This window comes from Heterodontus francisci, chromosome 47, assembly GCF_036365525.1.
Source record: "Heterodontus francisci isolate sHetFra1 chromosome 47, sHetFra1.hap1, whole genome shotgun sequence".
NCBI lineage: Eukaryota > Metazoa > Chordata > Chondrichthyes > Heterodontiformes > Heterodontidae > Heterodontus > Heterodontus francisci.
This window is the reverse complement of record NC_090417.1, coordinates 2,705,981-2,731,372: the sequence shown is the minus strand read 5'-3', so window position 1 is coordinate 2,731,372 and position 25,392 is coordinate 2,705,981. Positions and strand designations below refer to the sequence as shown.

General features: G+C 41.0%; 1 protein-coding gene across 4 annotated transcripts in view; it reads left to right on the top strand.

Moving 5' to 3' along the window:
* Window positions 1-25,392, top strand: part of polb (polymerase (DNA directed), beta) — a 113,898-nt gene that overhangs the window by 2,533 nt on the left and 85,973 nt on the right. For all 4 annotated transcript variants that reach the window (XR_010971153.1, XM_068023349.1, XM_068023348.1 and 1 more), the window contains exons 3-10: window positions 119-185; window positions 4,308-4,382; window positions 5,928-5,986; window positions 9,672-9,721; window positions 11,681-11,732; window positions 13,955-14,009; window positions 16,300-16,372; window positions 19,264-19,334. Coding sequence is in view for 3 of the 4 variants with exons in the window: in XM_068023349.1 (XP_067879450.1) it covers window positions 119-185; window positions 4,308-4,382; window positions 5,928-5,986; window positions 9,672-9,721; window positions 11,681-11,732; window positions 13,955-14,009; window positions 16,300-16,372; window positions 19,264-19,334 (502 nt within the window). In the remaining variant the exon portion in view is untranslated. The remainder of the gene's footprint in view (window positions 1-118; window positions 186-4,307; window positions 4,383-5,927; window positions 5,987-9,671; window positions 9,722-11,680; window positions 11,733-13,954; window positions 14,010-16,299; window positions 16,373-19,263; window positions 19,335-25,392) is intronic.

Here is a 25,392-nt window from a genome sequence, read left to right as displayed (position 1 = left end):
AACACCGTTCCAAAACAATTTTATGTTGTGACTTTCTGTCTACTAACTATAAGCAAAGTTACTGTAAGAAAAATAGGTCTTTCCAGTACTAGTTTTCCTTTTTATTATCTTCCGGCAGGAAAGCAGCTTCAGTTATTGCTAAGTACCCAACAAAGATCAAGAGTGGTGCAGAAGCTAAAAAGCTGGTAAGCACTTTAGTTCTTGAAAACATTTCTGCAACTTTTAAAAAATCTTTAAATCTGAAATGTATTCATCTTGCTTAATCTTAGCATTATGTGAATGATTTGAAGTAAAAGGAGGTTAGCGTATGTGGCACAAAGAAGCGTTCCTTATACAAACGCAAGGAATATAAAGAACAAATGGGAATGAATTGCAGGCACAAATTCAACTTGGGAGGTATGAGATGGTCACCATTACTGAGATATGACTACAAGGCAGTGAGGACTAAAAACTAAATGTACCAGTTTATAAGGTGTACAGGAAAGATGGGGAAAATGGTAGAAGGGGAGGAGTAGCCTTAGTGGTTTTAACCAGGGAATTTTTAGTATTCATAGATTGGGGTAGGCAAATTAGTACGTCAGAAAGGTAGTGAGTTTCTTGAGTATTTCCGGCATGGTTTTCTGCAGCAATATGCCTTAGATCGACAAAGGGGCAGGCATTATTAGATTTAGCAATGAATCAAATTTAATATACTAATGGTGCAGTAACAATTATCTAATAGCGATCGTAACTTGATTGAATTCAAAGCACTGTTTGAAAGGAAAAAACATGAAGGAGCTACTAAGATCCTAGATTTCGAAAAGGCTTGCTTCAACAGGATAAGACTGAGACTGTCCACAGTAAACTGAGCAGCTTTGTTCATGGGTAAAATGACAGAAGATTTGTGGGAGGTGTTCAAAAAAGAATTTAATGTGATGCAGAACCAGGTAATACCCCTAAGGGACATGAGTTCTATTTGTCAAAAAAGCCATGGAGGATTAAAGAGGTAAGAGACAATTTAAAATTCAATGAGATCATGACTGATCTGCAACTTAAATCCAAAGACCTGCCTTTGCCTCTTATCCCTTAATACCTTTGGTGAATAAAGATCTATCAGTATTGGATTCAAAATTAACAATTGATCTAGCATCAATTGCTGTTTGTGGAAGAGAGTTCCCAACTTCTACCACCCTTTGCATGAAGACATGTTTCCAAATTTCTTGATGGGTCTAGCTCTAATTTTTAGACAATGCCTCCTAGTCCAAGACGCCCCAACGAGCAGAAATAGTTTCTCTTTATCTAACCTATCTGTTCCCTTTAATATCTTGAAAATTTCTAAATTCCAGGAATACAACCCTAGTTTGTTTGGAGAAATCCAGTCAGTCCCATTCAGCTGCTTGATCCCTGTAGCCCTGCAAGTTTATTTCCTTCAGATGCCCATCCAATTTCTTTTTGAAATCATTGATTGTCTCTGCTTCCACTACCCTTGTGAGCAGCGAGTTCCAGGTCATGACCAACTTGCTGTGTAAAGTCTTCCTCAGCCCATGTGGGCAGTGAGTTCCAGGTCATTACCACTCTCTGCAGAAGTAGATAGGACATTTCCTCTTTTGTTCCCTGTTCTCCCCCCTCCCCCCACCCCACTTTTCTTGCTTAACACCTATTACATTTCTAACGTTTGCTAGTTCTGATGAAAGGTCACAAACCTGAAACTTTAACTCTGATTCTCTGTCCACAGGTGCTACCAGAGCTGCTGAGTATTTCCAGCACTTACTGTTTTTATTTCAGATTTCCAGCATCCGCAGTATTTTGCTTTTATTTTAGGGGAGTGGAATTAGTTGCATAGCTGTACCAAAGAACTGGCAAAAGCACAATGAGCTGATTGGTCTCCTTGCTATATCATTCTATGATAGTCAGACTTCCCTCTTTTCAATAAAAGCAAAATACTGCGGATGCTGGAAATCTGAAATAGAAACAAGAAATGCTGGAAATACTCAGCAGGTCTGGCAGCACCTGTGGAGAGAGAAGCAGAGTTAACGTTTCAGGTCATTGGCCCTTCTTCAGAACTGGCAAATATTGGAAATGTAAAAGGTTATAAGCAAGTAAAGCGGGGGTGAGGCAAGAGATAACAAAGGAGAAGGTGTAGATAGGACAAGGTCACAGAATAGCTGTCCAGAAGGTCGTGGAGCAAAGGCAAACAATATGTTAAAATATGTGTTGAAAGACAAAGCATTAGTACAAACAGGGTGTTAATGGACTGAAAATTGAACAGCCGCATGTACAAACATGAAAAAAAACAGTAGGTAAGCAAACTGAACAAACTAAGATGAAATAAAATAAAATAAACATGAAAAAAAATTTTTAAAAAGGAAACAGAAAAAAATAACTAAAAATAAAAGTAAAATGGGGGGCCCGTCAAGCTCTGAAATTATTGAACTCGATGTTCAATCCGGCAGGCTGTAGTGTGCCTAATTGGTAACTGAGATGCTGTTCCTTGAGCTTGCGTTGATGTTCACTGGAACACTGCAGCAATCCCAGGACAGAGATGTGAGCATCAGAGCGGGGGGAGTGTTGAAATGGCAGGCAGCCGGAAGCTTGGGGTCCTGCTTGCGGACTGAGCGGAGGTGTTCCGCAAAGCGGTCACCCAGTGTAGAGGAGACCACACTGTGAGCAGCGAATACAGTATATACTACATTGAAAGAAGTGCAAGTAAATCGCTGCTTCACCTGAAAGGAGCGTTTAGGGCCTGAGATAGTGAGGAGAGAGGGGGTAAATGGGCAGGTGTTACACCTCCTGCGATTGCAGGGGAAGGGTGCCATGGGAAGGGGACGAGGTGGTGGGGGTAATGGAGGAGTGGACCAGGGTGTCACGGAGGGAACGATCCCTTCGGAATGCTGACAGGGGAAGGGAGGGGAAGATGCGTTTGGTACTGGCATCACACTGGAGGTGGCGGAAATGGCGGAGGATAATCCTTTGGATATGGAGGCTGATGGGGTGGAAAGTGAGGACAAGGGGAACCTGTCGCGATTCTGGGAGGGAGGGGAAGGGGTGAGGGTAGAGGTGCGGGAAATGGGCCGGACACGGTTGAGGGCCCTGTCAACCACAGTGGGGGGAATCCTCGGTTGATGAAAAAGGAAGACATTGCAGAAGCGCTGCCATGGAAGGTAGCATCATCAGAGCAGATGCGTCGGAGAGGGAGAAACTGGAAGAACGGAATGGAGTCCTTACAGGAGGCAGGGTGTGAAGAAGTGTAGTCGAGGTAGCTGTGGGAGTCAGTGGGCTTATAATGGATATTAGTAGACAACCTATCCCCAGAGATGGAAATAGGGAAGTCAGGGAAGGGAAGTATCGGAGATGAACCATGTAAAGGTGAGAGAAAGATGGAAATTAGAAGCAAAGTTGATAACGTTTTCCGGTTCGGGGAGGGAGCACGACCTCACTATCTCAGGCCCCAAATACTCCTTTCAGGTGAAGCAGCGCTTTACTTGTACTTCTTTCAATGTAGTATACTGTATTCGCTGCTCACAATGTGGTCTCCTCTACATTGGGGAGACCAAATGCAGACTGATGAGATGTTAAACGAAGGCCTTGTGTAGTCTCTTGTAAAAGATCCCATGGCATTAGTCAAAAAAGAGCAAGGAGAGTCCTCTGGGCCAACATTTATATATTAGCCAATGTCACTGAAAACAGACTATCTTATTATTAGCACATAGCAAGGTCACGCAACAGCAATCTTGTTATTAGCACATTGCTGTTTGTGTGACCTTGCAGTGTGCAAATTGACTGCCTTGTTTCCTACTTTTATAACGGGGACTACACTTTAGAAGATTATTTAATTGATTGTAAAGTGCTTTGGGACATTGTGAAATATAAATGCAAGTCTTTTTTTCATGATGCCACCAATCTGTTTACTCTGCCACTGCAAACAGCATGAGCATTCTGTCTGAGGCTCTGTAACCAGCTGTGAGGTGTATGTAGGGTGGGCTGGGTTGACTTGTTCAGTTTTGTTTTGTTCCTCCGTTTATGAGAAAGTGCTTGAGTTCCACCAGCGCATTCTCCAAATTACCTGCAGGAGATTATGAACCTGACAGCATGGTGTGCTGGAATAAATGCTATGAATGCAGTGCTACAAACTTCTTTACGTTCTCCCAATTTGCATCTGTTTCCAAATGTGCAAATTACAGTCGTCAGCTTCCTGAAGCTGCAATTGCATTAAGTATTTGTGTATTAGAATAATTTGGCATTCTGTTTCTAAGTAGGCAGCTATTGTATTTGCAATATGCGTGAACATGTTGTTAACTCTTTATAACTTGGATTTGCAACACTTTTAGGAAGGAGTTGGTGACAGGATTGCAAAGAAGATTGATGAGTTTCTAGCAACAGGGAAGTTGCAAAAACTGGAAAAGGTACTCCATGCATTTACATACACTTGAACCCTACAGGGTTACAGTTCACCATTTAGATTTGTTGTAGGTTAATGGTGAGGGTTGCTTGATCCTTTGCATCAAAATAAGAACTTATGTCACCATTGAAGAGATCACCATTAACTAAGTGATCTCATTTTCACCACATGTTCGGATAGTGACAACATATTCACTATTCTGTTACTTTTTATTTTCTTTATTATAGCATTAAATGTTACAAAGTCCACGACAAATTGTTAATCAATTCATTCTGTCCCAGAACCTCAAAACTATGGAACTGCTTGTCTCACTCAGTCATCCCTTTCTCCTACAATCTTAACATATCTGTCAGATGAGACGTTAAACCAAGCCCCTGTCTGTCCTCCCTGGTGGACTAAAAAGATCCCATTGCACTACTTAGAAGAAGAGATGGGAGTTCCCATCACCCACCACAGGTGTCCTAGCCAATATTTTTCCCTCAACCAACAGCTAAAACATATTATTTGGCCACTTTCACTTCACTTGCTATTTGTGGAACCTTGCTGTGTGCAAATTGGCTGATGCATTTCCTACATTACAACAGTAATTGGACTTCAGAAGTACTTAATTAGCTGTAAAGTGCTTTGGGATCCTGCAAGGTGCTACAGAAATAGTGGTCTTTCTTTTCATCCTTCCTTACTCCCTTGCCATGCTTGGCATCACTGCTGATTTACCCCATATTTTCACCTTTTGATTTAAATCTTGATGAAGTCCTGCATTATGGGCCTTCGCTCTGCTTTCTCAATTCAAAGAAATTAATTTTGGTTGGCCAACTGCATTTCAAATTGTTAATTATGCTGAAAATGTACAAGGTGTAAATACAAGTGTGGGATTATTCCATGCAAAGTGGGGTTGTGTCATGTACCTTTATTCGAGGACACTATTTTCTGCATCACCAGAATAATATACACCATGTTCCATTGGAAAAAGTCTTTGTAATGGATATTCAAGTAGTATATTCACAAAGCAAATCTAAAATGAGCATTCATAATTAATTGATGATCCTAGTCTGTGAAACTGTAATTGTTTGTTAATTTAGCACTGTTAGCATGTTAGCATGTAGAGTTCTTAGGGATGTTTTACTCTGTTTTGGTTTGTGTCTTTTTGATTGTCGCTTAGTTGTTGGGGAAGTGCTCCCTTGAAATGATGCATGCGGACTTTGAATAAAGAATTACTACTTGCAAAGTAATCACTTTATTTAGTGAACAGTCAGTGGTTGATTGCAATGGGAAATATATGCCAAACTAAATTAATATGCAAAAATTGTCTTTTTCGTTATTTCTCAAAAGTCGGTTCTTAAAATGTATAAAAAATACATTACAAAAAGTGCAAATTGCTTGATCAAAATTAATTCCCCCCTTTCCGCTATGTGCCATTTCACACCAGTACAAGACTGCCCAGATTACAATAATATTTCCCTGTTAAAATGTACTCTCTTGATGTCTTTTTTTTATTATAGTCCAATCCTGTCATTTCTATGCTGAATATTCTGTTTTGTTTTCTTTCCAGATTCGTCAAGATGATACCAGTTCATCTATTAACTTTTTAACAAGAGTAACTGGAATAGGGTAAACTCAAAAGACAAGAACTTTTGATGTAATGGAACTTGCATTATCTGCCACCCCCACTCCCAGCTGTATCATGAATGTTCCAAATTTAATCCTGTACATGTTACAGCGATGCCCTAGATGCAAAATGATGATAAGACTGATACAAATAACAAGAAAAAAATTGTACAGCTTTATTTATCACATAAAGGCACTGAAATACAAAAATGTAAAAGAAACATGAGCAAACTATCAATTGTGATGATGTTGCATAAAGAAAATCAGAAAGGCAGACAATTAGATGTGGACAATGTAAGCTCTACTGTTGCTGTTTTCTGTAGTAGTCTTTGCTTGTTGGTGAGCATGAATGGCCGCGCACCACAGGCGGGTATAAATTGAGTGTTTTTTCTTGTAGGGTTTGGTGTTAGGTTCATTTTTAAAATATTTTACTGACTGGACTTAGGTAGGGAGTACAGTTTGAAGTTTGCAGGTAATGCAAAACTTGGCAACATAGTAAATAGCAATGAGGAGCGTAACAGACTTCAGAAACACATGCAGACTGGTGAAACGGGCAGACGCATGGCAAATGTAACTTAATGCGGATAAGCATGAAATGATGAAATTTGGGAGGAATAACATGGAGAAGCAGTATAATCTAAATGGTACTATTTTGAAGGGAGTGCAAGAACAGAGGGACCTGAGGTGCATATTCAGAAATCTTTGAAGGTGGCAGGTGAAGTTGACAAGATAGTTAAGAACACGTGTTGGAATACTTGGCGTTGTAAATAGGGGTACTGAATACAAAAACAAGGAAGTACTGGTAAACCTTTAAAAATCACTGGTTAGGCCTCAGCTGGAGTACTGTGCACAATTCTCGGAACTACACTTTAGGAAGGATGTCAAGTCTTGGAGAGGGTACAAAGAAGATTTACCAAGATGATAGCAGGGATGAGGGGTTCAGTTATGTGACAATATTGGAGAAGCTGGGATTGTTTTCCTCAGAAAAGAGAAGGTTAGGGAGACCTAATAGAAATATTCAAAATTATAAGAGGTTTTGATAGAGCAAGTAGGATAGAAACTTTCCTCTGGCAAGTGGGTCAGTAACAAGAGGTCATAGATTTAAAATAGTCAGAAGAACTGAGGGGGAAATTATATTTCTCACAGAGGGTTGTGAAGATCTGGAACACACTACCTGAAGGAGTGATGGAATGAGCTTCTATAGGAAATTTTAAAAAGCAATTGGAGATGTACTTGAAGAGGACTATTTTGCACTATTGTGGGGAAAAAGCTGGGGTGCAGGGCTAAATTAGACAGCTCTTTCAAAAAGCCAGCACAGGATCCACAGGCTGAATGACCTCCTTTAGTGCTTGAAAGAAATAACTGGATCTATTAGTTTGAATCATTCCTGGATAATTGGATTCTTCTGTTTTTAGTATTTTTGGAGTCAGAGTCACTGAAAGTGGCAAAAATGAAATACTGCAGATACTGGAAATCTGCAAACAAAAACAGAAAAAGAAGTGAACGCTCCGGGTCAGGCAGTACCTGTTGTGAAACTGGAGTCAGTCAACATTTCAGATCTTAACACCCATCCTGTGGAAGGGTTTTTGTTTAGACTGATGTGATTTTTAAAAAATTCTTTGCCTCTCTTTTCACTTTAAATAGGGTGTACCATGGAGTTGAGAATCTAGAGGAGATTTAAAAATAGTGGAATGGGAGAAAGGAAGAAATGGAAATAAAATGAATGACTTTGCAAAGCACACTTAAGAGTTATTAGGGCAAAGTGTCAGTTCTGCAGCACAGGCGTTAAGCTATGTTTTTTTTAAGTCATATATTTGTCCAGTTTTCCCAGCAAGTCCTTCAGTATCTGAAAAGATAGGAAACAATCCTGGTGGAGGCCTTTTGTCAAATGTTGATGGTCATCCTGTTTCTTTTAACGACAACTACTTGCATTTATATAGTGCCCTGAACATGGAAGAAGCATTCCAAAGTGCTTCACAGAAGTGTATTCAGCCAAAAATTGACACTCAGCCAAACAATGTTCGGAAGAGTGAACAAAAGCTTGATAACAAAGCTGGGTTTTAAAGGAAGAGAGGGAGGTGGAGAGGTTTAGGGAGCGGATTCCAGTGTGTTCAGAATAGACAGCTGAAGACATGACTGTTAACAGTAGGGCTGTATATGATGCACAAGAGGCCAGAGTTGGAGGACCACATAGCTTTGAGAGGTGGTAGGGCTGGAAGAGGTTAGGGACAGGAAAAGGCGAAGCCTTGAAGGGATCCAAACACCAGGTTTAAAATTTAAAATTTGAGATACTCCGGTCCAGGGAAGGGTTTAAAATGGGTTTATGCTTGCTAAGCTTATAATTGAAGGATTCTAATGAAAGAAGTGTGGTTTAACTATATTTGTCATCTTGGCTCCAAAGTAATATTTTGGAAGTATTGGCCTGAAATGGGAATACTTTTGCAGGCAGTGTCTTTTTCTGTACTTCTAAAAACATAGAAACAGAGAAAATAGGAGCAGGAGTCCTCCCTTCGAGCCTGCACCGCCATTCAATACAATCATGGCTGATCATCCAAACTCAGTACCCTGTTCCCACTTTCTCCCCTTATCCCTTGATCCCTTTAGCCCTAAGAACTATATCCAACTGTTGAATGTACTTAATGATTTGGCCTCAACTGCTTTCTGTGGTAGAGAATTCCACAGGTTCACCACTCTCTGGGTGAAGAAATCTCTCCTCATCTCAGTCCTAAATGGCTTACCCCTTATCCTTAGACTGTGACTCCCGGTCCTGGACTCCCCTGCCATCGGGAACATCCTTCCTGCAACTAGTCTGTCCAGTCCTGTTAGAGTTTTGTAGGTTTCTGTGAAATCCCCTCTCATTCTTCTAAACTCTCATTCTTCTAAGACATCTTTGCTGCTGTACTCGAATCCTCTCGCTCTGAAGGCCTACATATCTTTTGCCTTCTTAACTGCCTGCTGCACCTGCATACTTACTTTCAGCGACTGGTGCACAAGGACACCCAGGTCTCGCTCCACCTCCCTCTTTCTCAATCTGTCGCTGTTCAGATAATCTACCTTTCTGTTTTTGCCACCAAAGTGGATAACCTCTCATTTATCCACATTTTACTGCATCTGCCATGTATTTGCCCACTTACTCAACCTGTCCAAATCACACTCGAGCTTCTCTGCATCCTCCTCACAGCTCACACTCTCACCCAGCTTTCTGTCATCTGCAAACCTGGATATATTACATTTATTTCCCTCATCTATATCATTAATATATATTGTGAATAGCTGCGGTCCAAGCACTGATCCCTGCAGTACCCCACTCGTCACTGCCTGCCACTCAGAAGAAGACCCGTTTATTCCTACTCTTTGTTTCCTGTCTGCCAACCCCCAATCCCATGTGCTTTCATTTTGCATGCTAATCTCTTATGTGGGACCTTATCCAAAGCCTTCTGAAAGTCCAAATACACCACATCTGCTAGTTCTCCCTTGTCTATTCTACTCATTACATCCTCAAAAAATTCCAGTAGATTTGTCAAGCATGATTTCCCTTTCATAAATCCATGTTGACTTTATCCGATCCTGTCATTGTTTTCCAAGTGCTCTACTGTTACATCTTTTATAATGGACTCTATCATTTTCCCCACTACGAGATATGCTTTGGCCTCGGAGAATTGTTCTAATGTATGTTTCCATTCTACAGACCTGCAGCAGCAAGAAAATTTGTGGAAGAGGGAATCAAAACCTTGGATGGTATGTTTCATAAGCCCCATATATCTTTTCTGTTAAAATAGTAAACATTTTGAGTAGAGTAAAATTATCTAGAAAACTAGTTATCCAATAAACCGACAAACATTTGAAAATGTTCCTGTTTATTCTTTGCTATGTGCTTGTAAAACTTACTCTACAAAATACATATGTTTCGCCTGATATAAACTTTAACTATGAATAAACAGAATACTAGTGTATCTATATGCTGGTTATGGAAGATGCATGCCGTTGCACAACTCTAAACAGCTAAAAAAATTGATGCCTATGCTTCCATCTCCTTTGGTTAAAATATGTATGCTATTCACTATCTGTATGCAGTAGTTCATAGGAGAAACTGCTAGCCAGTGAAGTTTTACTTTATGACCCATTTTCACTCTTTGCCCTATCCTCTCAAGATTTATTCTTGCACTGTGAATACAGTTCAACCAGAAGGTTAAATCTTCTCAAAGTGGCCAGTCTTAAATAAAGAAACAGAACAGCATGGTTTGACAAACTATTTAACGAAAAGAATCATAGAATTGTACAGCTTATCATTCCTGTGCCAGCTCTTAGGTTGAGTGATTCAATTAATCCCACTCCCCCACTCTTCCCCTTAACCCTGTAATTTTTTGCCCTTCAAGTATCTGTCCAGTTCTCTTTTGAATGTTACTATTGAATCTGCTTCCACCACCTTTTCAGGCAGTGCATTGCAGATCACCACTCACTGTGTAAAAATAAAAAGGTTCCTCAAGTCGCTTCTGGTTCTTTTGCCAATCACCTTAACTCTGTCATCTGGTTAACAACCCTTCTGTCACATGTAACAGTATATCTTAATTACTTTATCAAAGCTGTTTATGATTCTGAACACCTCTATGAAATCTCCTCTTAACCTTCTGTGCTCTGAGGAACCAGCTTCAGCTTCTCCAGTTCCTGCACATAACTGATACCATTCTAGTAAATCTCTTCTGCATCTTCTCCAAGGCCTTGACATCCTTCCTAAAGTGTGATGCGCAGAACTGAACACAGTATTACAGCTGAGATCTAACCAGTGTTTTATAAAGGATTAACATAACTTATTTACTTCTGTACTCTATTCCGCTATTTATAAAGACCAGCATTCGGTATGCTTTTTTAACAGCTTTCTCAACTTGTCCTACCACCTTCAAAGATTTGTGAACATACATCCCCGGGTGTCTCTTTTCCTGCATCCCCTTTAAAATTGTACCATTAAATTCATATTGCCTCTCCTCATTCTTCTTACCAAAATGTATCACGTCATGCTTCTGTGTATAATTTCATCTACCGTATGTCTGCCCATTTCACCAGTCTGTTTATGTCCTGATGAAGTCTGTTACTATCCCCTTATTGTTTACTACATTTCTGAGTTTCGTATCATCTGCAAACTTTGAAATTGTGCCCTTTATACTGGAGTCCAGGTCATTGCTATATCTATCAAAAAAAGCAGTGGTCATAATACCAATACCTGGGGAACACCCCTGTAGCCTCTCCGTCTGAAAAACAACCGTTCAACACAAGTCTCTGCTTTCTGCCCCTTAGCCAATTTTGTATCCCATGTTACTACTATCCCTTTAATCCCATGGGCTTTACTTTTGCTAACAAGTCGTGGATAGGTATTATGATTAGGCTTTGTCCTGGCATGCCTGAAGTCTACACTTGCACTTCCCAGCAATGGTTAATGGATAGAGAATGCAGAAACTTAGATGTCACCTCATCTTACACTCTTGTCTAGGGTGCTGAGGCTAATTATAACATCAGTATTGCTTCCCCAGTAACAGTAAAACTGACTCGGGGTAGACTGGGATTAAACTTTGAATTTATTGGTCTTGATGGCTTAGTTACACTATGACTTTGCCAACCTAACTCTCAGCAATTAAGTTTCTCTATGTTTTGAAGTGTAAATGTAGATTAATGATTTGAAATGTAATTTTTTAAATCTTTTAGATCTGAGAGAAAACGAACACATACTAAATTATCATCAGCGGATTGGTTTGAAGTAAGTTTTTCTTTTGTGTTGGAGTAGTTTTTTCATTAGTAAGATTTGATACAGTCACTGGGCAGCAGTTTGTAAACAGTCATGTAGGGTAAGAGTAAATGGGATGAGAAACTGCTTGTTGTGTGTGCATTGTTAGGATGTTTCCAAGCATAATATCAAAAACTAGGTACGACCTCAGGCAAATTATCTCCCTCATAATGCCCACCACTTGTTGTGTCAGTATATTAAATCCTCTCCAAGGTTGTGTGATATTTTTCAAAACACAAGAATATTTTCAGATTGTAAAGGACATTTGGCCTCATTGAGCTCATTTCTTGTACAGACCAACAGGGACTCTGCACCATCCACTTAATTCTCCTGAGGAAAGCCTTTCAGTGGTTTTGACAAGTATGGTTATGCTACAGTATTTAACATTTACTAATTCCTGAAGGAGGAATAAACTGGATTATCTTGAGGTTTGTGGGTTAGCTAAATTGACCTGGTGATGTGTCATGCATAACAATGATTTCCTAGAACTTACTTAATGACTGTACAGCGCTATAGACAAATTTCTCAAGAGCTTTCCTTAAAATGGGTGACAGTTTCTTTTCCCTTTGTTTGAACTTTGCCTCCCATGGAGTTGGTATTTGTGAGATTGCCGAAGGAGGCTGTATCAAGTAATGGAGAGAATGAACAGTGTTTGGCCTGATAGATTTTTGTATATTTATAATCTAATGACTATTTTGAGGAAAATAATTTGGATGAGGCAGTAAAAATAGTGCAGCACCTGCTGTCAGTTTTGTCCCTGCCTGATGCATTTTACAGAAAAAAATCTGTGCTGAATTAATATTTTCGATGTACCAACAGAATGGTATGCAATGCTGGGATGGCTCGTTCTCTTAAATTTGAAAGTACAGGCTGTAGTATATCTCTTAATCATCACAGTGTGATAATGCATGTAAATTTCATTCTACCCAATGTCATTTCAAACAGTAGGAAGATCAAACTTTTAGATTATGGAATTCCAAGGACCAACAAGTATGTCACTTAGCTGTTCTTTTAAAAAAGTTACTTTGCAGTCTGGTACCTGCTGCCATCTGTGTTAACTCCAGCTGTCTTTTAGAGTTCGCGGAACAACTTAAAATCATCCACAATAATTCAGCATTAGATTCACCAAAATATTTATATTAATCTATTGAAGATTTTTAATGCTGAGATCCAGCACCTTGGCTTTTAATTTGTCTCCTGAATTTGTATATTGGGTAAAAATGCAGTCTGAATGAGCAAAGGTTCACTTCTTCACTGTTTCTTAAACTTGATTTCATTTTTTAATGAAATGTTTTGAAAGTGCTGAAGACCTCTGGTGGCAGAACAAGGGATCACACCAAATAACTTTAATTTGGGTTTGGGTTATTTGGAATTCTTGCTCTTTATCGCTGTCCAGTGACTTTGCTGGAAAGTATTTATGTGTGAATGGCTGGACAGCAACAGTTGCCAACATTCATTGTCTAGGTTCACACAGGAATGGCTAGTTTGCTATGGTACTGGAAGGTGACTGGTGCCCATTGAACCTGACCTCAGCAACAGTTGATGGGGCAAATTAGGCAAAAAAAAAACAAAGGGATATTCTATGCATTAACATTTTCTGAAAGCTAAAGATTTGCAAAATGAAGGCCAATAATTTAGACCAATAATGTAGCAACTCTATTGCTATATTAAATAATTGATTTGTAGTCATACTGGTCTCATTCCAGCATGTGTTAACATTCCCAGAAACACTTTTTCATGGAATTGATGTCGTAATGGCAGACAAGCAGTAAGCCGTGTTTGAAAAATGTTTTATCGTGCTATCACCAGAACCATGCAGAAATATAGTTTGCATTTTAAACTTGCATTTCAATCTAACTTGTATCATTTTAATTACTTAGCATATCATAACCAGTATATGAGGATATGATTGCACCCTCTTGATGCCAATTCTGACTTATTAGCTACTTTGTCACTTACAGTATACATTTACCCTTTATGTTTAGTGATATTGTGAAGCCATTCAGCTTTGCACAGGTGCTAAATTTTTGTAATAAAGATGTAAAGTTAGGTATCACCTGATTCTGAAACAAAGCATTGTAAGGAGGGAACTTTCCGCTGAACAATTAATCTGTAGGTTCTTGCTTTAGTGAGAGTTCACACTGAATTTCTGTCTAATAACTGATTCATCACAGTGATTTTACTGATCTCTGCAGGTATTTTGAGGATTTTGAAAAGCGAATTCCTCGATCTGAAATGGTGAAAATGCAGGTAAGGCAGAGAAAGCTCAGCTTGCATCTGATATACTCTGTAGAGTCTGATGTTTGTAAAGTTTGCACAGTTGAGAAGCTTCACTACTCAGATTAATAGGTTGTGAGTACAGACTCTGAATCCTGATGTACGGATAGTATATTTGTAAAAAGATGTGCTAGCTGCTCCATGCTGAACAAAGCCAGTCCAGTTTTTCGACACCAGTGCCACATTTTTTGCTGTCAATTATCAGCGCTTCAATCTTTCACAGCGGAGCTGTCAAAAATCAGTATCTACAGAGTCATAAAATCATAGAATAGTACAGCACAACAGGAGGCCATTCAGCCTATTAAGTCTGTGCCAGCTCTTTGAAGACCAATCCACTTAATTCCACTCCCGCACTCTTTGCCTGTATTACAATCGTGACTACTTTTGAAAGATACTTCATTGGCTGTAAATCGCTTTAGGGCATCCTGAGGTTATGAAAGGCACTATGTAAATGCAAGTCCCTCCGTCCCTCTGTCTGTCCCTCCCTCCGTCCCTCCTTCCGTCCGTTTCTCCGTCCTTCCCACTTTCCCTCCCTCCCTCCTTCCATCAAGTATTTATCCAATTCCTTTGTGAAAGTTACTAGTGACTTTGTTTCCAATACCCTAACAGGCAGTGTTTCCAAATCCTAACCACTTGATGCCTAAATGATGCATTCCCTCATGTGGCCTGTGCTTAATTTGCCAGCCACTTTAAGTTTGTGCCCTCTGGTTATTTACATTTCAGCCATTGAAAACCGCTTCTCTTTATTTACTGTATCTAAATGCTTCATCATCGTAAACAACCCTATCAAATCTCCTTAGTCTTCCCTGCTCCTAGGAGAATAACCTTAACTTCTCCAGTCTAGCAACGTAACTGTAATTCCTTATCCATGTAACTATTCTAGTTAATCTTTTCTGCACCCTCTCCAAAAGCTTTCCTAAAGTATGGTGTCCAGAATTGGACACAGTACTTCAGCTGGGGCCAAACTTGTGTTCTATATAGGTTTAGGACAACTTTCAGACTTTTCTACTGTATGCCGCTATTTATAAAGTCCAGGATCCCATAGTGCTTTATTAACTGCTTTGTAAATCTGTCCTGCAACTTTCAAAGACTTGTGCACAAATACTTCCAAGTCTCTCTCTCCTTGCACCCCTTTTAAGATGCTCCTTAGAACCTACTTCTTTGACTAAATATCCACAAACATCTCCTTGTGTTTCTGTGTAAAATTTTGCTTGATAATGTTCCTTTGAAGAGCATTAGGGTATTTTACTATATTAAAAGCACTATATAAATGCAAGTTGTTGTTATAATTGTGATCATTTGTTTAAAGATGTGTGCATTATATTAAACATATACTGTAATTAAGTAGAGTTACACAACCTCTTACTGGTAGTTTTGCCTTTGGATTAGCTTGTCTGTTTAGTAAAAGATGGATGCAAGTAGTTAAGTTGTGCAATAAGTTATTAAATGTGTGTACTGCCAGTTGTACAGTGCTGGCTGTGTTAATTTTACATTAAGCCCAGCCCACAAATTGATTATTCTAACGGTTGCATCATACAGCAGCCTGAGGAAACATCTTTGGTCATGAACAGACTACAGTGTGCCACCATATTGCAGATTTGTGAAGCAATAAATGCTCAAATTTAACAGTTGTGTGGTTATTGGGATTACCATGATCATCTTAACCTGCATCAGAACCTAAATATTTTGCAATATAAAATTGTTGATGCATTACAAAATCAAGAGGCTTTGCAGACCACTGATTAAATCTGAAAGTAAATAGGCTGACAAGTTGTTAAGGTGAGCTGTACAAAGTAAACTAGAATCTCTTCCAATCTGGAGCAAGGACTTCCTCTAAGTTAGTTACAGGCCAGGATTGAAGCTCCCTCTGAGCTACTTTCAATCACTGCAAGTTCCTTTCCCCACCAGTGGAAGCCTTGTACTTCATCCTAGTATTACACACCTGAAAGTGCTCTCTCCACAAACAGCTCAAGTTTGGAAGGGCACAATCCAGAATTAGGTATTTGTCATATATCAGCTAGATATATCATGAAAAGGTTATGTGTCAGTGGTCTACTTTACTGGAAGTCCTTATGACAGAATAAGAGAACGATGTGGTATCCTCTCCCTACTTTCACTTATTGATGCTTGTGAGACTGGGAATTTACTGCAGAATTGAAGCTTTGGCATCCTGAGGCACCAGCATGTTGGAGTACCTCTTGTCTATTCCCTTCTCTTCCGCCTTTTGTAGATTTTAACATTTTTGCCTCCCTTAACTTTTTAGGCCATAGTTCTGCAGGAGGTGGAGAAGCTGGATCCAAACTATGTTTCCATCATTTGTGGCAGTTTCAGGCGAGGTTAGTGCATTCTTTTTTCAGCTTTAGTCATATAACTGGCAACTCTCCTGGGCAGGTAGTTGAAAGTGCCAGCTGTAATCTGCTGTAAAAGTAACTAAATATAAATCAGGTTGAAATGCAGGCCTTTTTAAAAAAATGGAAGACACTAACATAAAGTGTTCAAAGGTTTCCAAGAGAATAAATATTATAAATGTTGCTCATAAAGAAATCATTTCAGCCCCGCAAATACTCTTGTCTTAATCTAGCAAGGTCCAGGAAAAGTTTGTTCTTATTAAATTTATGAACATTATTATCACATGTATTAATGAAACCTGAGAAGAAACATAAAATTAATAAAAATTTAAGAGAGAAAGAAAAGGTGTGAATGGTTGAAACCTGAAATAGAAAAGCAAAATTCTGGGAATACATAGCATGTCAATTAGCATCTGAAAGAGGGTAAGGTTTCCTGCCTCAAGGAACCGTGGGATATGCAAGGTACATAAGCATAGGACTCAGGTAAGATGTCAAAGAGCTTTTGTTTGTACAGAGAATCAGCTACCTCTGGAATAAGTTGCTGGCTTTTGCAGTGAGCGCTGATTCACTTCAAACTTTCAAAAGGGGGCTTTTTTATATTCATTCACAGGATATGAGTGTCGCAGGTAAAACCATTGGCCATTGCTAACTGTCCTTGAAAAGGTGGTGGTGAGTCACCGTCTTGACTGCTACAGTTGGTATGGTGAAGATACTTCCACAGTGCTGTTAGGTAGGGAGTTTCAGACTTTGGACCCAGCAACGATCAAGGACCAATGATGTACTTCCAAATCCGAATGGCGTGTGACTTGGAGGCGAACTTGCTCCTAGAGGTTTCGGGTTTGGGAGGTTCTACTGAAGAAGCTTTGGCGAGTTGCTGCAGTACGTCTTGCAGATGGTACACACTGAGACCATGGTGTGCTGGTAGCGGAGAGAGTGAATGTTTAAAGTGGTGGATGAGGTACCAATCACGCCGGCTGCTTTGTCCTGGATGGTGTCGAGCTTCTTGCGTGTTGTTGGAGCTGCATTTATCCAGGCAAGTGGAGAGTATTCCATCATATTCGTGACTTGTGCCTTGTAGATGGTGGACAGGCTTTGGGAATCAGAGAATGAGTCACTCGCTGCGGAATACCCAGTCTCTGACCTGCTTTTGTAGTCATAGGCATATATTTATGTGGCTGGTCCACTCAAGTTTCTAGTGACCCAGGTTCGATTCCGGGTACTGCCTGTGTGGAGTTTGCAAGTTCTCCCTGTGTCTGCGTGGGTTTTCTCCGGGTGCTCCGTTTCCTCCCACAAGCCAAAAGACTTGCAGGTTGATAGGTAAATTGGCCATTATAAATTGTCACTAGTATAGGTAGGTGGGAGGGAAATATAGGGACAGGTGGGGATGTTTGGTAGGAATATGGGATTAGAGTAGGATTAGTATAAATGGGTGGTTGATGTTCGGCACAGACTCGGTGGGCCGAAGGGCCTGTTTCAGTGCTGTATCTCTAATCTAATCTAATCAATGGTGACCCTAGGATATTGATGGTGGGGAATTCAGCGATGCTACTGCTCTTCAATGTGAAGGGGAGGTAGTTAGACTCTCTCTTGTTGAAGATGGTCATTACCTAGCACTTGTGTGGTGCCAGTTTTACTTGCAGCTCATCAGCCCAGCCTGGACTGTTGTTCAGGTATTGCTGCATACAGGCATGGACTGATTCAGTTTTTGAGGAGTTTAAATGGAACTAAAATACTACAATTATCAGTGAATATTGCCACTTCTGGAGGGAAGGTCATTGATGAAGTAGCTGAAGATAGCTAGGCCTAGGGCTTTCCTGGGGAATGCCTGCAGCAGTGTCCTGGGACTGAGATGATTGACCTCCAACAACTATAACCATCTTCCTTTGTACTAGGTACCACTCCAGCCAATGAAAAGTTTTTCCCCTGATTCCTAATCATTTCAATTTTACTAGGACTCCTTGATGCCACACTTGGTCAAATATTGCCTTGCTGTGAAGGGCAGTCACTCTCACCTCACCTCTGGAATTCACCTGTTTTGTCCACGTTTGGAACAAGTTTGTAATGAGGTCTGGAGTGAGTTGTTCTGGCGGAACTCAAAATGACCATGGGTGAGCAGGTGTTTGGTAAGTGCCGCTTAATAGCACTGTCGATGACACCTTCCATCACTGCTGACAATTGACAGTAGTCTGCTAGGGCAGTAACTAGCTGATTGGATTTGTCTTGCTTTTGGTGGACAGGGCGATTTTCCCCAGCTTAGCTAGAGGCATGGTTAGTTCTGGGCCGCTAGTCTTCAGGACTACAGCTGTAATGTTGTCGGGGCCCATAGTCTTCTCTGCAACCAGTGCACTCAGCTGTTTCTTGATATCATGTGGAATGATTCGAAAGGCTGAAGACGGACATCTGTGATGGTGAGAACCATGGGAGGAGGCAGAGATGCATCATCCACTAGGCATTTTTAGCTGAAGATGGACGCAAATACTTCAGCCTTGTCTTCTACACGCAGGAGCTGGGCTCTGGCATCATTAAGGTTGGGTATGTTTCTGGAGCTTCCTCCTAGCTATAGCCAATATTGGAACTTAAAAAGATAGGTGGGTAATCAGGTAATGTGATCCATAGCCATTGTTTTGGGAGTGTTTCCATTGCCTTGCAACAAAGAAAATGATTTATTTATGAGCAACATGTATAATATTTATTACCCCCTGAAATTTGGGGGTAGTGTGGGGGAGGGGTCACTGATGGGGGTCACAGTGCTCGCTTTCACCATGATCAGTTAGTCTTTACTTGTCTACTATTTCTGTATGTTTCATAGCCTGCTGGAATCAGCAACTACAGTGCAGATTGGAAGGAGTCTCCCTCATTATTTCTCGTTGTGTCTCTAGGTGCTGAATCCAGTGGTGATATGGATATTCTTTTGACTCATCCAGACTATACTTCAGAAACATTAAAAAGGGTGAGTTCTGATTAACTAAGGAAGGATGTAAATGCGTTGGAAGCAGTTCAGAAAAGGTTTACTAGACTAATAGCTGAAATGGGCATGTTGCCTTATGAGGAAAGGTTGGACAGGTAAGGCTTGTATCCGCTGGAGTTTAGAAGGGTAAGAGGCAACTTGGTTGAAACGCATAAGGTCCTGAAGGGTCCTGACAGGGTGGGTGTGGAAAGGATGTTTCCTCGTGTGGGAGAATCTAGAACTAGTGGTGACTATTTAAACATAAGGGGTTGCCCATTTAAGACAGATGAGAGAATTTTTCTGTGAGGGTCGTGAGTCTTTGGAACTCTGTTCCTCAAAAGGCTGTGCAAGTCGAGTCTTGCAGTATTTTTTAGGCAGAGGTAGATAGATTTTTGATAAGCAAGGGGGTGAAAGGTTATCGGTGGTAGGAGGGAATGTGGAGTTGAAGTTACGATCAGATCAGCCATGATCTTGTTGAATAGCAGAGCAGGTCCAAGGGGCCACGTGGCCTACTGCTCCTAATTCGTGTTTTCGTATGCCAGTTCACGAAACCACTATTTCATGTGTTAACAGCTGTGTATTGACCAGTGCTGTAGTTTTTAATTGGGCAGTTGGCTCTTAAAACCTAGAGTATCATTAACCTGTTTGAACTGTTCACCAATTTGACTTCTTTGCTATTTTCCTCATACGTGGAGCATAAACACTGGCACGGACCATTTGGGCTGTTTTTGTGCTGTCAATTCTATGTAGTACTCCTTATTGTGGATCAAGTTTATATATTTCTTTAAAACTGAGAATACATTGCAAACTTGCTTCAATACTCAGTCTGCTATCATGTGAAATGCTGACTTCCCCAGATGGAGTAGAATCACAGAAAGAGGCTATGCAGCCCATCATGTATGTGCTGACTCTTTGGAAGAGCAGTTGGGCTCAGTCCCATTCCCCCATTCTTTGTCCTTAACCCTTGTCTCGCAGTGGCCAGAGGGAATCATTTTCTTCCTCTGTTGTATGAAAATCTCTAGTTTGTCACTTTTTAACCTTTTCTGTTCCAAGAAGAACAGTTGTAATTTACTAACCTCTCCTCATAATTAAAGTCTCTCATCCAGGTAAATCTCCTCTGTCTGCCTTAACATCTTTCCTGAAGTGTGGTGCCCAGAATTTGTTCACAATACTCCAGCTGAGGCCTAACCAGTAATTTATGAAGTTTTAGTGTTATCTCTTTGCTTTTGTATTCTGTTCCCCTATTTATGTACCCAAGTAACCCTTATGCTCTGCTAACTACTCAGTAAATGTGTTCAGTGTACAGATTTTTTTATTTACTTACAAGACAATTGATGCCTGATGGCAACTGTCATGGACCCACTGAGTTCCTCAAGTAAAATAGAAAATGGCTTTTTGGATGGAGGTAGGGAACCCGAGCACCATGTTAGAGAAGTAACACTCTGCCACGCAATGTAGCACCTACTGAGTTGCCAGTCTGGAATTGCATTGCTATGCGAATGTGTCAGATGGCAGACATGGGAGAGAACAGGTGAAGTATCATCGGGGCGCTTGTGCTCTCATTTCCACTCCCCACCAGGTAACGCAAGTGGAGATTGGGAGGAGCTCGGAGAAAGTGGGAAGCTTAGAAAGATGAGAGGAAAGGGTATGTGGGAAGTTTTCATTTGTTATTTTGTGTTTTTTTCTTTTGTGTTTGCCTCGAGAAGGGCAGATTACAAACACTAGAAATCTTTAGAAATTTTTAGTCTGAGAGTCTTTACTTTTAAAAAGGTTGTTTTACCATGTATTTAAATTAAAAGATGTTTATCAAGAACGATGGAGCGTTATTTAAAGAGTGATGTTTCAAGACCTCATGAGGCCTCAGACTAATGATTCTGACCATTAAAGCACATTGTGCTGAACAGATTTCATAACAGAATGGAAGCCTTTTAGTTCAAGTTTATTTTTCTTTTCAATTCAGGAACCAAGGTAAAGGGCCAGGATCCATGGTGCAGGACAGCAGCAAGGTCAGAGAGTAGGCCTGAAAAGGAGGTAAATCAAGAGGCAGCGATTTAGATGTCTCCCAGCTTGGGTTTTAAAAATCTGAAGATTATTGGAAGACAGGAAGAATTAGGGAGTTAGAGTTCCACAGTTTTGTGGTCCCAGAAAAGAATTTTTACAGTAGGGCATAATGTAACAACTCAACTTAAACACAGTACGAAGAATGTAGGAAGAAGGAGGAAGAACATGCAAGTTGGAGATTTTGAGCTTCAGAGGAACAAAATTGAAAAGTTGAGGAGCGATGGCTATAGTCTTGTTTGTACTGTTTTTAAGCTGGTGACTGAGATTGTCAGCTGCAGAATGAGTTGATTAGTTTTTTTTTCCTAACTCATACTTTCTCCCTTTGACATCCCATGATGAGTCTTGAACCTCTCCTTTCTCAGTGGCCACATCCTTGTACTTTTCAGCTAGAGTTAATGGATAACAATTAGGAATGAAAACCCAGGGTGGCTGAAGTGCTGCATTTGCCACTGAGAGGTTCTAGTTTGTTTGACTGTGTTTACCAACTGAGCCACTGCGGGGAAAAAAAGTGAGTTTTCACCTCTTCAGTGTCTTTTATTTGAGTGGAGTCTTAAAGTACCAGCATGTGACATGCATTGCTACATCAATGCTGCGTTTGCTGACAACACCACTGCTAGGTGGCGCTGCAATGACACATGCGCAAATGCAGACTGTGCCACTAAAAGGTCACAATCTGCGATGTCAGGCAGCTGTCAGGATTAAAGATGGCGCTGCTCAAATAATCACACGATGGCAACCTACACACATGGCAGCACGCAATGGCCGGAGGGGAGGGAGGGAGCGGGCCGGGGAGGGAGGGAGCGAGCGGGCGGGTGAGCCAGCGGTCGGGCGTGTGGCAAGCGGGCTGTGAGCGAGCGGTCGGGGGCCGGGAGCTGTGACTGAGCAGGCTGGAGGCTGTGAGCAAGCAGGCAGGCGGCGGGGGTTGGGAGCTGGCGGCAGGGGGAAGGAGGAGAACGCACCCTCCGCCAGCAAGTTCCTTGGCTGCGCTCTCCCTACACCCGCTCTCTACCCGCTCCCTAGACCCCTTCTCCCCCCACCCCTGCTCTCTCCCCGCTCCCCAGACCCCTTCTTCTCCCACCCCTGCTCTCTGCGGCCCGGATCCCCCCACCATCTGCCTGTGTTGCCATGACACCATCTGTGCATGTGCCAACCCTATCTGCCCACATTATGCGATGACGTCTTCTGCGCATGCTTCAGCCAGTCCTGGCACTGTGGAACGCAGCGCGTGTGCAGAGGGTAGGAACTAATCTGCGCATGTTTGCAGATTGGCGCAGTCAGATGACGTAAGCTGCCAGCTGCGTTGTCAGTAATCACTTTGCTACATCAATGATTAGAATGGTGGAATGAGTCATCTGGTGGAACAAAATAACATTATGATTTCATATATTGGTTGTACCTTTTTGAGATTATCAACTCCTATATAAATAAAAATGCTGTTGAATTTCTGACTTGTAGTCCAGTTAGGTGTTAAACATTGATGTGTACGTTTACAGAAATAAACATTTTTAGGGCAAAATTCTACTCGGGAATTAAGTTTGGCAAATTTTTCATAAAAATGGCATTATTTTATATATATAAAATAATGCCATTTTCATGAAAAATTTGCCAAACTTAATTCCCGAGTGTGTATATATATATATATATATATATATATATATATATATATATGCTATTCCTCTCTGAGAGGCTGAAATCTACTGTCAGGCCGTTGTAAGTTCAAGTATTTGATCTGGGAAATACCCCTGTTGAATATCAGTATTGGGTTTTCCAGTTGAAAGAAATGGTGATGTGTGCAGACAAGCAGTATATTATGGAACAATCTTTAGTCTTTCTAAATTTGTAGTTCACAACAACCTTCAGGGCAACTGTAAAGAATATAAATGTAATTATTTTGGAAAGGGTATGGTGTACATACCACTTCTGAGCAGAAGATAATCATTAATTTTTTTTTAATACCCTATATAGGCAGCGCAGTGGTTAGCACCGCAGCCTCACAGCTCCAGCGACCCGGGTTCAATTCTGGGTACTGCCTGTGTGGAGTTTGCAAGTTCTCCCTGTGTCTGCGTGGGTTTCCTCCGGGTGCTCCGGTTTCCTCCCACAGCCAAAAGACTTGCAGGTTGATAGGTAAATTGGCCATTATAAATTGCCCCTAGTATAGGTAGGTGGTAGGGAAATATAGGGACAGGTGAGGATGTGGTAGGAATATGGGATTAGTGTAGGATTAGTATAAATGGGTGGTTAATGGTCGGCACAGACTCGGTGGGCCGAAGGGCCTGTTTCAGTGCTGTATCTCTAAATCTAAATCAAAATCTATTTGTAGCTGGAATTGTGTGGTAGCCCCTATCTCAGTATGCCCCATTCCATGGTTTACTATTTGCTGTATTGATTATAATTCACCTTTCTTCTTTTACACCCAATGATTTTTCGAATGTACGTGCGTGTCCAAATGGTGAAGGCAGGATGGAAAATCAAAAATTGAGCACCCAAGTTCCCTGGGATGTACACACCTAATTTTGATGGAGCTCATGAGCAAAGTGATCATTTTTATGTTTGAGCTTGTCCCTCATTTATACAGTAATTCCATCCTTGACAGTTATTTTGACCTAAGGCTGTCTTGGGTTTTATTAAATGTGAACGTTCTTTGTACCTTCATTGCATTCAAAATCCACCTTTTCTAGATTTCTAAGCAGTAAAACACTCCTGCCTTAGCTTCACTGAGAGAAAATCTTCAACGTTGATAGCACAATCATCAAGCCAAGCTGTTCCAGTACAGCTACAACACTGGCATCTACCTTTTTTTTTAGAAGTACCTGAAGTAGAAAATTGCCCAGGTTTGTCCAGTCCACTGATAGCAGGTTCAAATCCAATCCAAACAATTATCGCCCATCAACTGCCTCTCAATCATCCACAAAGCAATGAAATATGTCATTGACAGTTCTATCAAGCAGCAATTATTCACTTATACCATGCTAACCAATGCCTAGTTTGGGCTCCGCCAGGCCCACTCAGCTCTAGATCTCCTTACAGCCTTTGTCCAAACATGGACAAAAGAACTACTTTCTCGCTGAGGTAAGAGTGACTTCCCTTGATATCAAGGCAATATTTGACCGAGTGTGGCACCACAGAGTCCTATTAAAATTCAAGTCATTGGTGTCAGGGGGAAAACTCTTCACTGGCTTGAGTCATATCTAACATAAAGGAAAATGGCTGCGGTTGTTGAAAGCTAATCATCTCAGCCCCAGGACATCGCTCCAGGAGTTCCTCTGTGCAGTGTTCTTGACCCAACTATCTTCAGCAACTTCATCAACGACCTTCCTTTTATAATCAGGTCAGAAGTGGGGATATTCACTGATAATTACACAGTATTCTGTTCCATTTGCAATTCCTCAAAGAATAAAGCAGTCTATGCCTGCTACTGAATCCCCCACTGTCAACATCCTAGGGTCACCATTGACCAGAAACTTAACTGAACTAGCCACATAAATAGTGTGGCTACAAGAGCAGGTCACAATCTGGGAATTCTGTGGCAAGTGACTCATTTCCTTTCCACCATCTACAAGGTACAAGTCAGGAGTGTGATGAAATACTCTCCACTTGCCTGGATGAGTGCAGCTCCAACATCACCCAAGAAGCACAACACCATTCAGGTCAAAGCAGCTGGCTTGATCGGCACCTCATCCACCACCTTAAACATTCAGTCCCTGCATCACTCGTGCAACATGGCTGCAGTTTGTACCATTTACACGATGCACAGCAGCAACTCACCAAGGCTTCTTTGGCAGTAGCTCCTGAATTCCCCTCCTCTATCACTTAGAAGAATAAGGGCAGTAGGTGCTTGGGAGCACTACCCCTTCCAAGTTACACACCGCCTTGACTTGGAAATATATCGCCGTTCCTTCATTGTCGCTGGGTCAAAATTCTGGAACTCCCCACCAAACAGCACTGTGGGTGTACCTTCACCACAACATTCCTAAGGGCAATCAGATCCTGCATAACGGCA